Source organism: Sprattus sprattus (assembly GCF_963457725.1).
Source record: "Sprattus sprattus genome assembly, chromosome: 6".
NCBI lineage: Eukaryota > Metazoa > Chordata > Actinopteri > Clupeiformes > Clupeidae > Sprattus > Sprattus sprattus.
This window is the reverse complement of record NC_137925.1, coordinates 24,974,896-24,989,807: the sequence shown is the minus strand read 5'-3', so window position 1 is coordinate 24,989,807 and position 14,912 is coordinate 24,974,896. Positions and strand designations below refer to the sequence as shown.

Below are 14,912 nucleotides of genomic sequence, written 5' to 3'. Positions count from 1 at the left end.
TCCTTGATTAATCAGTGACTAATCATAGATCACAGCAAACCAAAAAAAAAGTGAAAAAAATAAAATAAAATAATACAATGCCAAACCTTAAAGATGGGAAAACATACCCTATAACTCTCCTAACAATTTAGTGGCATCATATGTGGGATAAGCATGGGACCCAATCGGTTCCACAACTGCTTGAGAAGGCTGAAAGCAACAAGACTGTGGCCAATTACAAACTATTATCAGGTAACGTATGATACCAGATAAATATCTTTTTATCTCATCTTCAGAGAACCCATGCTATGCACAAGAAGTCTCAGATACAGATAGACTCCCATCTGTATGATCATTTGTACCGTCTCTAACATCAGCAAGTTGTATTTGCTCCCAATATCTGATGTAGAAACTGTAAACCAAGGTAACTGACCTCCATGGAACAGAATTGATATCTTCAAAAGAATTCTCCAATATGGTAAGAAAAAAAAAGAAAAAAAAACATTTTGATTGGGCCTTTTGATTTTTTTTACAATCACTGTCAGACAAATTGACAAATAAAAACAAAGATAAAAAGGCATTACATTACAAGTATGTATGTATCAAATTTAAAGAGAACTGGTAATAGTGTGAACCTACACAATCACCTCCTTCACACAGCAAAACGTGATATGTGCGTTTTATGCAACTCTACCAAAACTCCTGCCTAAGGAGTCATGCCCTCTGCATCGCTCTCATAATTTTTGGAGAGAATTGGGTTCTTCTTCGCGTTGTTTGCATTATTTGCGCCCTCTGAACTGTTCTGCATTCCATAGCCAAAATAAATCAAGAAACCTGTAAGAGAACATCCGAGAGGTTTAGGATTGTACCATTTCATTCACTCCTCATATAATCTTCAACATTGACAGATATCCTTACAGTATGGTTATGTGTGGAAAAGTCAGGAGAAGCTTTACTTACCAATTGCCATCCACACTGCAAAACGAGCCCAGGTAGGTCCATCCAGCTGCATCATGAGGTAGACGTTGACAAAAATACTGATCAGTGGTAAAATGGGCAGGAGGGGTACCTAGGGTAAACAGGGTAAAACAGATTAATCAAAGTCCATTCAAAGAAATGCATCACAGTAGAGCAAGGGTTCCCAACCTTTTTGACTCCGAGGCCCAACTTTTTGTATTTGTAACAGGTCAGGCCCAACCGACACCCCGCTTATTTTAGAGAATCTATATTCCATTAGGCTAATTTAATCTATAATACATTAATTCTAATTAATAAGCGATTGTTATGTGTGAGAAAAAGCAACATCAGCACCTGCCACAGGTGGAAGCCTAGAAAGAAATAAAAGAAAATCTAACTCTAGATATTGCATCAAAATTGTATTGCGCACCCGAAAACAACATAAATACACACAGAGAACTGAATTGCATTAGGCCTAGGCCTATTTGTGCACAACAAGCAAGTCAGGACCCAAAAGATAGCATGTACTCAAAACAAGTGATGGAACATGCAAACAAGACCACTCAGCTAGGCCTAATTAAAATAAGTGATGCTTCAGACATGCAAACAAATAGGTTCAAGTAGGTCAATATAATGATTAGAATAATTTTAATAATGAATTAAATCTGTGGCTGCAATCTATTCTCAACATAAATAGCACCAATCATTCCTGGGCAGTCGTTTGAGGTGGTAACTGTCCACAGAAAAGCATATCCACTCCAATGATAACGCACAAAAACAACACTAATGCAACGTTACTGACGTCCGTCGAATCCTATACAGTAATCACTTCAGACACCGTGTATTTTAGACACTGTTGTTTAATGGTATATGTTTCGTGCTCTCTCGCCGTCAAGCAAGGAATATGCGAAACACAATGTTGCCACTCGACGGTAAATCGTTATAATAGTGTGGGTGGCGACCATCTAACCTGGGGTTGCTTTCTGTCGGGTGCTTTGCATTAAGGTGATAACTTAAAGACGAGTTGCTTCAGTGACAGCTAAATTCAGCTTGACAAAATGCTACATACAACTTTAGATTTGTCGATTGTTCTGTCATTATGCCACTTAAACAGAAACTTTTCGCCAAACAATCCCTCAGCTCTCTCCAACTTTTACTACCGTCTCGGTCGCTTCTGCCTACCTGACTGCAGGCACCACCGGTTTCGTGTCAACGCACACCGGAAGTAAACTAAGTTGTGTTAACTGCATTAAAAATGTGTATCACATTAATCTCGGCCACAATAATATCATAGATGTACGCGTTAACTTTGACGTCCTTGATTAATATTGTTGTCAATTTAAAATCAATTACTCGCTCCGCGGCCCACCAATGGGGGAAAAAAAAATTTGAAACATTTTCGCGGCCCAATGACAGCGGGCCACTAATGGGCAGCGACCCATGGGTTGAGAAACCCTGCAGTAGAGTATGTGAACAACAAGTTGATGATGTGGTAAGAGAATCGTAGTGAATGGTCAGACGGTAATGAAACGACTGGAGTTAAACTAAATGGAAACACGCTCTGACCTTGAAGTTGAGCGATACGTTGCTCTGGGGCTGCCTCCAGATGATGACCACACAGATGACAGAGAGGAAGGTCAACACCAGTAGGGGAATCAAGTACATCAGCTCACCCTCGATAACCTCATCTCCCTTCAGAGCCAACACTATGCACATCAGTGTGTACAAAGTAGCTGCGCCGTGAGAGAAAGAGCGTGAGAGAGAGAGAGAGAGAGAGACAGAGAGAGAGAGAGAGAGAGAGAGCATGAGTATCTAGGAATTGTTATGCTGAAAGCAACTAAACTGACAAGACATTCTCATTGAAACACATTTTTAGGCATTAGGTAAGGTTAACAGGGTCATGAGCAACGTACAGACTGCTGCAGTGGTGACGTAGACAATCAGGCCGGAGGTTTTGGTGGGCTGTTCACAGCTAGGGAAGATCAAGAGCTTCATGCTGAATCGATTCTTCAGAGGTTTGCGCTCATCCCCACCATCCCCATCCCCACCATCCGTCATATCAGACGCGTCCAGACTCTGGAGCTCCATCAGTTTCGGGTCATTGGTGTCGGCAGTGAGACTCCCCGGCTGATAGCTGCAGTCACAACAGTCCCAAAATGAGCTCACACATCAAAGCACATGCAGTCAAAACATAAGTCACGGAAACGCATAACAATGGGAACGGCATATGTACACATAAAACAATGCATAAAAGCCTTCCCCTTTCCCCTTTCAACCACAGCAGCAGTTTTCCGCTCATGCTTAATTTTGCACTCACCGGAGAATGAGGACGCACACAGCCACCAACGTGTAAGCAAGCAAAGTTCCGATTGACATCAGGTCCACCAGGGCGGCCAAGTCGAAGAGGAAGGCCATCAGAGCTATGGGGGGGAAAAAACGTTGCTTGTTTGTTGATTCAACTTTGTGAGGACAACATTCTACATTTACATTTATTTATTTATTTAGCAGACGCTTTTATCCAAAGCGATCGTACAAAGGAGAGAACAATCAAGCTACGAGCAAAAGAGACCTATTGTAACAATAAATTCTACTTTCTTTAGAATAAGAAACTAAAAAAAAGTACAAGAATGTAACTACTGGAAGTGCGCATTCAGTTCTAGTGAGAGGATATAGCATAAGAGGAAAGATAAGAAGAGTTAGAGGAAGTGCAAGTTAGGAAAGGAGGTGCTCTCTGAAGATTTGGGTCTTCAAGAGCTTCTTTAAAAGGTAGAGAGGGTGCAATTCACAGTGCAATAACAGTTACACAGACCAGAAGAACGTGGTCTGGCTCGGAAACAAGTGTTTCCTCCAATCATCAACCAAATGATCCACTAATGACACACATTCTACTGCTATGCTGGAGACAGGCATTGGTGGCAAACACAAGCGCTCACCCTGCTCTGGTTCAAGTGAATAAAAGGTTCCACACCGGGCTGCCTGATTGTTGGCACATGTGTTAGTTTACCTGCCACAATCCCAGACGCTATGGTGGCAATCACAGGTGTCTTGGTCTTCTTGTGCATGCGGGAGAGGAAGCGGAACAGCAGGCCGTCTTCCGCCATGGCGTAGATCACACGCGGCATAGGAAACATGGAGCCCAGCAAACTACACAGGGGAACACCAAAGCCATTGAGTTACAACTGCTTCAACATCAGTCACATTGCAAACATTATGACTTCACCTCGTCTAGGACCATGTGTAATGGGGAGACTTGTACTGTGTGTTAAGAGATGGAAACAAATGTTATGCCTTCACCTTGTGGAGAGCGCACAGAGAGATCCCACAGCTACGATGTAGCGTGCAGGGTCCCAATGCACATGTTTGAAGGCCTCAGGCAAAGGACTGGATGTGTCAAGCATATAATAGGGCATCATAAGGGTAAGAGCAGCAGAGACACCAAAGTAGGCAACGAAACAGATTAGGAGAGAGGCCACGATTCCGATGGGAATGGAACGCATGGGATTTTTAGCCTCCTCGCCTGAATAGGGCAGAAAAAACATCGGGATTAGTTACAACACACAATCATGTCGCGACACATATTTCTCTTCCCCTTGAAAACCTGGCAGTGACCTACTTGTGGTAGCAATGCAGTCAAAACCCACAAAGGCATAAAAGCAGGTTGCAGCTCCAGAAAGAATTCCTTTGAAGCCAAAAGGAGCAAAACCTCCCGAACCGAAACCCTTTTCAATTTCTTTTCTGGAATAAAGCAGCAAAAATATTTATAGTTTAATTTCTAATATGCAAGGAAATGGCAGGATGATACACTGATAGATATAAAGTGATCATTACCAATACCTACTTCCATAATCAACCATTTCCTACTACTACATTACTACTAAGCTCCGTTGAATAAGGTTATGTGAATTCACATTGCAATAACAGTTACACAGACCAGAAAAACGTGGTCTGGCTTGGAAACAAGCATTTCCTCCAATCATCAACCAAATGATCCACTAATGACACACATTCTCCTGCTACGCCGGAGACACGCATCGGTGGCAAACACAAGCGCTCACTCTGTCATGGTTTGGTTCTTGTAGATCAAGTAGTCCTCCTGTGTCAGGTTCCAGTTCTTCGTGTCGCCCTTCGCCAAGCCAGAGATGATGACGAAGCCAAGCACCACCAAGTTGACCCCAGTGAAAATTTTGTTGACCAGAGCCGACTCATTCACACCAAATGCCAGGAGGCCTGTTGCGGAGGAAAAGTGAGAAAATGACAAGTAGCTCATTATCCCCGCAGCACTAAGAGGTGCAAAAACATTCTGTGTTGCATGGTTACCAGTTGTTCCATGCTTTGGCTGACTTTACATACCATAATAAGCACAGCACCATAGAACAAGGGTCGGCAGGAACCAGAATCAGACATTTAATACTAATAAAGCCTGAAACTAAGCCACAGTTGTATAATTGGCTTCTGTTGATGGATTACAGGAGCAACAACAAGTGGGCCTCACCAGAGAGTAACAGGACTAGGATGAGGGCGAACAAATCTGGGTACTTCGCCAGTGCAGGCACGTTCATTGACATTGACGCCTTGAAAAAAGTAGAGATCTTCTGCTCCACCAAATTATCGAAAGTGGAGCTCCAGGCGCGAGCCACACTTGCGGTCCCTGCAAGAGGATGAGGAGTGCATGGTTGGTGAAACATGAGTGGTTGTCATTTATATCTGTGGGTTGTGTTTGAAGTGTTTACTGGAGATACTCGAATACTAAAGGTGTCAAGTGTAATCGCTTCATGTTCCTTAAATATTACTTGAGCTTCGCTCTATTTACTGAAGTGATCCCTTATTTGAGCGGTCTCTGAATCACCCCAATTCATGCAACATTTAAAAAGCAGGCACTAAACATGATGTAGAAAATTAATTTGAAGTAACATGGTCTTATATATAGGAAATATTTGTTTTTAAAATGAAAAACATTTGCATCTTTTTTTAATAGTCAAGCTCACCTATCACATAGGACAGGATAAGGTTCCAGCCAGTGATGAAGGCCCAAATCTCTCCAACGGTCACATAGCTGTAGAGGTAGGCAGAGCCAGTCTTGGGTACACGAGCGCCGAACTCAGCATAGCACAGGCCAGCCAGGACAGAGGACAGAGCAGCAATCAGAAAGCAGAGGACGATGGCAGGGCCGGCCTTCTCTCTGGCCACCTCCCCAGCCAGCACGTACACACCAGCTCCCAACGTGGACCCGACACCCAGGGCTATGAGGTCCAGCGTGGACAAGCAGCGAGCGAAGCGGGTCTCCCCGTCGCTCAAGTCCATCACCCGCCGACGGATCAATTTTCTTCCAAAGGAGGCCAGTTGCTTCATGGTGAGGAGTGCGAAGAAGGATTTCGGTGCGAGAAATTAAAATGGTCGACTCTGGAAAATAAAAACAACAAGGGTTAGAACATATGTAGAGAGGTCAGATGTGAACTCTCCAACCGATCTACCTGTAGAAACCCTTGGCCCCCTGCACCCACTGCCACCTTACTGCCGTAACCTATGCTAGCATTTATATACAATATAGATTATTGCCACCACTGACATGTTTTTCTGTTCCTACTCTCCTTACCCCTATAACAGTAACCCTATGAGCACAACTAAGCTGGTTTTGTATGCATCATGTATGTACCACCTGATGTCTATATGTATATTATGTACATCTACTAAATGCATGCTGTGTACAACACTTGTTGTTCCCCTACCCCTTTTGCCACACGACCCTCCCCTCATTCCTATCTCCACCCAGCTGACCTCAAGCAGATGGGTCCCCACTTATGTGCCGTGATTCTGCTTAAGGTTTCTTCCTGACTAACAGGGAGTTTTTCCTTGCCTCTGCTGCCATTCTCTGGGCTGTGTAAAGCACCTTGAGACAATTGTATTGTTATGGCGCTATATAAATAAAGTGTAAAGTAATTGAATTGAATTTAACTGTTACTTTAAAAAGTTTGGTTTGAAGAGGATTTCAGTCGCCAACTTTAACCTTCGAAATATCACTCGTGTTTCAAAGCAAATGTTATTGACAAAGTAAACAGAGATTGCGTTCCATCTTGGGCCCAAGCATGACCCAATGTAGTCAAACACGATTGTGCTTTTGACGTACATCTTCTGCAAGGTTACGGGTCAATATTTATCTACACTGGACATTCGCGGAATTCAAATTTGCGTCACAAACAGGCCTAATTCTTAGTTATCTTTTCACCCTATTTGGTTAAATGCAGCCTTCAATGCCTTATCATAACACAGGAGGTTTTGCAAAACATTTGAAGACAGGCCATTACAGGGTGATGAAGTTCTCCAATTAAAAAAAACATTGCATTTTTGGGGGGAATTTTAATTCCAACTTGACCCGAAACAGATTGTGGTTTGCCCAGAGTTTTAGTATTTCTCAAAAATACTGCGCAAAGGGGAAAAAATATATACATTAAAAGAAAATAAATAACCACGCTATGGAAATGTGTTTGTAGCCTATTTATCAGGTAAAGGTTTCCAGGTAAATTTATGACAAACACTTGAAAAATGCAAAAGAGTTATCTAAAGACATTCATTTTCACATTTTTCAAGACTACATTTTGCAAAAAAAAAAAAAACTAAATCATGGGGTACTGTACAAAATGTGTGTGTATTCCTTTTTATAAAATTAGTTAATTTGAGCAGATGTAATTCAATAAACATAAGAGAGAATTAACAGAACACAGATGAAGGCCACTTGACAATAGGACTTAAACTTATTAAAGTTTAATAAAGAGGATAAACGATCCATTTCTCAATACGAAGCAGGCAACCTTGCAACTGATGAGCTACTGACAGGAAACAAAGACCATGTCATCTGGGTAACAGGGTAAAACTAAAAACAGTGAGGGCTAAACCAGCCAAAAGAGAAAAGTTACTTGATGTGGCATTTAACAACCCGCAGACAGCTTCCTCCATATGGAGAAACTTGAGCAGTCATGCAAGTTTCATCAGGCACAGTCTGAACAGCCAGCCTCCACCCACACTACAAGAGCACGCAACCATGATGACGACTTCTCACAAGAATCGAGTAACCAGTAACACTGATGCACAGGACTCTGAGTAAGTTTGCAATCCAACACATTCTCTCAGAAATGTGTGTCCTTTAGTGGTTTACACGATAAAGAGCCAGTGAAATAATGAAAAGATAACCGGTTTGCAGCAGTCCTCAGGCACTAGTGCCAAATGGCTAAAGGCCATTTTGTTGGCACAAATCCAAACCTCCAAATCTCACAAGGCCAAGGACCAAAAATGCACATACCCGCAGAGAAAGGTTTGGATAAGCAAAATTCAGCTGATACAGGAATCCCTGACACGCAAATATATATTCAATCGAGGCCAGGCCAACTGTGATGACTGCAAATTTTTTCAAAATCACCAAATCACCTTGATACAAGCCTGTTTCCATTTCAGTCCACAATCATTGTTATTGTTCTCTACAGACTAAAGTATCAATCTACTCAGCTGACATGGTATGCTAAAGCAAAGCTGCATGTGGCAGAAGGAAGTTGGTTTGGCCTCCTTAAAGCAGTAAGAGGATAATGTGGTCTGTACTGAACGTAGACCCAAATCATTCAATGCACTTGGTGTGCACAATGATTTAATATACAACTTCATATTTACCTTTTGGTCAGAAAATAGCACCTTTCAATTTTATCTTCATTCTGTTGGTGGCTTGATGAGCCCTTGGAATGTTTGAATGCAGTGGTTTAAAAAAAAAAAAGTATGGACATTTCAAACTCCAGAAGACCCACAGTCGTGAGAGTTAATAGGGAACAGTAATCTCAGAAACAGAACCTCTTTTCACCATTAATTGGGCAAAGTCAGATGTAACACTGGCAAAGCAGAGCTGCAGAGTACAACAGAGCAGAATGCTCAGTTCTCAAACGTTAGAGAATGGCGGTGAGTTGCTATGGCCACCATAACTGGCTTTTTTTCAGTTGGCAGAAGCCAGTATGTTGGAATTCTGTTCATCAGACCTTTGGCATGAAGTGGACATTTTCTGGATGGAAATAGCTTTTGCATCCACATCAACCTTGTGATTCCCAATTTCGTGCCTTGGGCCATAACAGGTAGAGCAATCCATTCCTATGTGTTTAAAAAAAAATCAATGACATTTAGAATGGGAATTAAATACAGCTTTCAGAAAAAGCGCAAACCATTGACTGAATTCGATCTTACGCACTTTTTTCTTGGTTTAATGAGTGTGATGAGTCACACTGGAGGCTGTCATCAATGCCTTCAGAGACTGCAAAATATATTGAGACTCAACAGCAAACTGTGACTTCTTTTAGTAAGACATGAAGCTGAAGGCTTCCAAAACAGTTCAGACTCAAGAGTATCAGTTACTTCAGCCCATCGTAGCGCTGTGTTATGAAGTGGGCTGCATGTTGTACAAAAGCCTCTCAATTGCAAATCGACAAAGTGCTTGTTTTCGCGCTTAGCTTAGTTATCAATGGTAATACAAACAGTACTTACATCATTCACTTATTACATTAAGAGAGCATTGGATTATTCGAGTAAAATGACGTGCACACTAACCTGTATTCATCTACTGGTAAATATTGGTTATTTGGCACTCTCCCTCCAGTCAGCGTGGCTAGCTACTCAGCTAACTACTGACGTCTGGGAGAAGTCACAATCGCCTGCTAAATCCCTTGCTTTATAACATAGTTGCATCACTCTCAGTGGGTAGCATATGTAGCTAGCTAGCCAGCTTGGGGATATCTTTGCAAACCCATCAACATACTACAATTGTGAATTTGTCGAGGTAACGAATCATTGCAATATTAAATCTTATGTGAGTGTCGTGGCATGTAGCCACCTAACAGCATTCATTCATCTCCCTAAATCAAAGTAACATGTTTGCTCGGCAAGACAAAGCACGTGAAAGGCGGGCAACATGATGTATTCTCCAGTTTTCATCCCTGTCAGACTGATTGGAATTGCCGCGTATATGTATAAAATAAATGCTCAAATGCGGTTATTGAATGCAACTGATAGTTGACAACTCAACGTTACGTGATTTGTCAACAAATCAACGGAGCACAGGACGTCTTAGCAGGCAACACGCGCACAAATTGCATCAGAAATGTTGAGATTAGCCGATTTTACACATCACACCATGCGGACCGATTGCATCAGTTTCGTAGTCAGTTCATCATCACGGTTTTAATCTACACCAGGATTAAAACTTCATAAATGTTACTCAAACACATACATTATTTAAAAATATTTTATCTTAATGTGAAAAGAATAAGGAAACGCGTATCCGACCCATATGGCGCGCTGTCATCATTCCACATTGGATGAATAAACTTAACTTAAACAGTAAAGACCATATTCTAAGTAAATGTTCATATGATAAACACAATTTACCTGTTTTGATGATGATGATAATCAGATTCCTTACAATACTTCGGCAGTTCGCTAAGCGTGGTGGCTACACATCGACTTAAGTGTACTAATTGTTGGAGTTGGGAGCGGCTAGTACAGTCTACACATGCGGAAAGATACTTGATACGCTAGGCGGAAGACCATTTATGGAGCGAGAGGCATGGCATGCTTTGTTGACGTCTAACTCATGTAAATACCGTGGTGTAATGGAACGAAAAGGAACTCCCACTTCGCGTGTATTTCTTCCCTTCTTCCACTGTAACACCCTGACCAATTAGCTTTAGGGTTAGGTGAACTCCCAGATAAGTAGATTAAGCTTATTTTACTGACTTGTGCAGTAATGTGCGTTGAGTTGCCCTAGAGGCGTTAACAATCGTCAAGGTTTTTTGATTTGCATGTTGTATGCTAGCCTACGTTTTTTGTTCCAAAGACATTGATAATACACAGCATTTGCAGTCTGTCATGGTTGGTGGTTTTGTGAGATTAAATGGCCTGATCTTTGGATGAAGTTTGAAGTTTTCCAATACAAAGAAGGCTACTGATCACAGAGAGAAAATACATTAATTTGAAATCTGGCTACAAAGAATTACCTTTTAATAGGGTTGCAAATACCACAACTGGCTCCATGTTGCAGACGTAGTGTGGACAAGTTTGATTAAAACTAAACAGATTGTCATGGGTCTATCTCAAGGGAATGGATGTTATGACTCTTCCCCTCTGTATTTGTTTAATGTCATTTACCAGTGGGTCTGCTTCCTGGCACACCAAGGCTAAATCTCATGAGTTCACTTTCAATGAGCCGGTCCGATCCTTATCACTGTAATTCAGAAACAATGCTCCCTGAGATTCCCCCAACCCTGAATCATTCTTGGAAGTTGTCCACCACACAATCAACAGTGAAATGCAGAATCTGGAATCAGGCTATGGTGAACCTGAAAATATGGTAGAGATCTGGGTTTGACTATGTTCAAAAATCAGAAAGGCCCTTAACCCTCTCCAGTAGGCTAACTGTTTGGATAGCAGTGTGGAAACACAGCAGGCTAACAGTCTATCATCCACCCACATACCCATAGTTTTGCACACATAATTATCTCTTTATTATTAAAATATTGAAAAATAGTTCAATATGGGGTTAGAAATAGTTTCAAATCTCCCCCAAAAAATGTCATGCAATTCAAAAATGTATTTTGTGATTCACAAATTAATGTCACAAGATTCACAAATGTAGGCTATTTCCTGATTATAAATGTCACGCCATTCAAAAATCGAAACGCTGTTAAATGTATTTACGGACATGAGTATATAGCTACATTGAGGAGAATATGTGACTTTGAAAAAACTTAATGAAATATTTAGTTTGTACAGACGAAGGTATTGTGTGGTTTGAGGTTACTGGGTGAAATAAACCCATCTGTTTGGATTCGATTAACCCAGCATTGTTGGTCCAAATTATCCGGCTAAAATAGCAATGTTAACCCATTTGAATGGAATCAGTTGTCACAGCATTTGGGTTAAAATGGCAACATATTTTGCTGGGTTAGTCATACTCTACGGTTTAGAATGCCCTCTGCAGCTGCTCTACTTCGGGAAAGCAACCTGCGTGAGATGGCAGGTCGGATGTTCGGCCATTCTTTGAAATAATCTTACGTGAAGCATGTTTAATTACATATGACAAGGGGTTTAACAAGATAAACACGTTATATTCCTACTTGATGGGCAGCAACCAGACACCATTTAAACAGCGACTCCTCTTTGTGTAATCAGTCGGGAAGACTTTGGTTGTATGCAGATGTCTATGCCTATAGTAAAGTGGTCCACATAACTAAACACTTCGCAGATGTTACACAGTGTGGTCACATTCCAGTGGTTGGTAAATGCACGTTTGTTAATCTGTAAACAAATTAGCAGCTTCTACATGTGTGAATCTCGTGACATTTACATGTGAATCAGGAAATACTTTTGCGTGACATTTATTTGTGCTTTTTGAAACTATTCTAACTAAACTCCTGCTCCTTCTGTAGCCTATGAGCATCATATTTTGCCATAATTAAAGGTTTGTGCAAGAAGACATTTTAAGGAAGAGCTCTGTGCCCTTTACCATCATTTGCATTAAAAACCTGTGAAGGATCTGGGTTTTTCCTGCTTGCTGGATCTCCTGTGGTTGATGAGAATTACCAATGCACTTTGTAAAACTCTTTATGTCTATATTATTTAGCTATTTGTATTGTTTTTAGCTAGTTGTTGTTGTGTTATATGTTGTCCCTCGTCACCCCAACAGGAGCAGCGCTCCAAATTTAGTTGAATGCCAATACAATGACAAATATAGCTGCAAGCAGCGATGGCGGTTTCCTCCTCCAAACATTGCGAACCAGGGAAAAATGTAATTTTGTGACAATTTGTCACTGTATCGAAAAATCCATGCTGCAGACTTGCCAATGGGATATTACATTTCAAATCCAACATTCACAATGCTTTTGCCCTGAAGTTTAGACTGAGTGGAGGTTGTGTGTGTTCGCTTACCCTGTGTGTCTGTGAGAATGTAAGGGCTTGACACCAAGCTGTGTGTCTGTGAGAATGTGTGTGCGTAAAACCAATGCTGCACGTGTGTCAAGAGGAAGACTGAGTGTGTGAGACACGCGCGGAGGAGCAAAGGAGCAGAGAGGCAGACCTTCTATTCAAAATCACCCTAGAAATTAGCCAAGCATGCATGTTTCATATATTCACCAAAAATCCACTTTTCATCTTACAGTCAACTTTTTTTCAGATTTGTGTACTAAACATTCTCAAGTGTCTTCACATGAACTTGTGATTGAATCAGAGTATCACTTTTTGACCTGTTGATGTGTAAAGCATTATTTTAGCGTTAACAATGTATCCAATTTGCTTTATATCAATCATTTTTCTATGGAAGTTTATTAGACTCTTTATTCAAATGGCAATGCATTTGTCAAATGGCAATTCAATGTGCAAAGTGACAATGCAATCCGCAATTCAAATGGCAAACCAGTTGTCAAATGGCAATTCAATGTGCAAATGACAATGCAATCCGCAATTCAGTTTGTATTATTTTGAATACAAATTTGAATGAACGCTTATTGCATTGCATTTCATATTGACACGTTTTTTTCGTCTCTTTATTCAAATGAAAATGCATTTGTCAAATGGCAATTCAATGCGCAAAGTGACAATGCAATCCGCAATTCAAATGGAAAAGCAGTTGTCAAATGGCAATTCAATGTGCAAATGACAATGCAATCCGCAATCCAGTTTGTATTATTTTGAATAACAATTTGAATGAGCGCTTATTGCATTACATTTCATATTGACACGGTCTTTTCGACTCTTTATTCAAATGGAAATTCAATGTAGTAGCTAAACAGCGTTAGCATTTACTTGTCATCACGCTCTTTTTGTTGCAAAATTCAAATGAAAATGCAATCTGTCAGTCGCCCCATCAAGGCGGGTCCCTACCCCTATTAGGCATATTTAGTCACGTGACCAATATCCATGACAACAACCTTTGCCGGCCATGTCAGGGTCCATGTACGGCACTGTTTTACAGTGTTTTATACGAAAATGCGCATATTTTTTGGAGCCTGAAGCCGAAATCGCAGATTGACCAATAGCAGCGTGGTCCCTAAACGTGGCCGACCTACCGTAAAATGGAGACAAACATACCTCTTTATACCGCTATTCTCAAGAAGCTCTTATTTTCTCTTATCTTCTCTTCAAGTCTAACTCCACGTTTCCATTGGGACGGGAAAAAAAACATGTTTGGCTGTCATGTAGCGAGTGTCAAGTAGCAAGCTCGGCTGCAGTGCAGCGCTTATAGCATTTTAGCAGCTATCTTCTACATTGATCTCCAATTAAAGTTTTAGCAGCAAGCTAACCATAACGGTCGAGAGCTTAATTTAAGACCTACAATATTCTGTTTGCCCTGACAGTGTTCGTATAGTATATTAACAACAAACCGAGTCGATGTAGACTTATAAAAGTTGTGTAAACACCTTAATTCACATACAAATATTTCCAGTTTTAACAGACTCCCGAGAGCCAGGATTAGCAGCTATCTTCTACATTAAAGCGTCAGCACCCAGCTTGTATGGTCTTCGGCAGTTCCTCTACGATACATTTTTCTAAAGAACAACTTATTGTTTTGAACTGTTGTATTATATTGTTTTGCACTGTTGTATTTTTTTGTGTTATGCTGTATATTTTGAGGAATATGTGTAAGCACAGTGACACTTAACTTCCCCGCAACCTTGACCACAGCAGTCACAACTACAAACGAAATCCGGAGTAGCATGTAAGAATTCATTAACTGCATGTTTTTCATGTGTGCATCCATGTTCAGTGGCAGGTGAGGTGAAGTTGAAGTCTGTGTTTGAAAAATGAACCACCCATTGCCTGGTCTCTTGTGTCCTCCTCAATTACTTCCATGTCAGTGACAGAAAATTGTATGTTCATTTTTGATTAAAAGATGATTACTTGGCCCAAAAAAGCCGATTCTGATTCTTCTGACATTTAATACATGGACCCCATGTTGA

At 40.9% G+C, this 14,912-nt stretch overlaps 1 protein-coding gene across 1 annotated transcript; it reads right to left on the bottom strand.

The window, feature by feature from the left end:
* Positions 1–685: 685 nt before the first annotated feature.
* On the bottom strand, positions 686–10,469 carry slc7a3b (solute carrier family 7 member 3b; the record flags this gene model as incomplete). The annotated part of the gene is made up of 12 exons (XM_080840628.1): positions 10,348–10,469; positions 5,922–6,336; positions 5,429–5,584; positions 4,992–5,163; positions 4,550–4,671; positions 4,231–4,453; positions 3,941–4,080; positions 3,254–3,356; positions 2,850–3,070; positions 2,503–2,669; positions 940–1,048; positions 686–813 (listed from the first exon to the last, which is right to left on the bottom strand). Exons 2-12 carry the CDS (start codon positions 6,283–6,285, stop codon positions 686–688), a joined length of 1,905 nt encoding a protein of 634 aa, XP_080696754.1. The 5' UTR covers positions 6,286–6,336; positions 10,348–10,469.
* Positions 10,470–14,912: the final 4,443 nt, after the last annotated feature.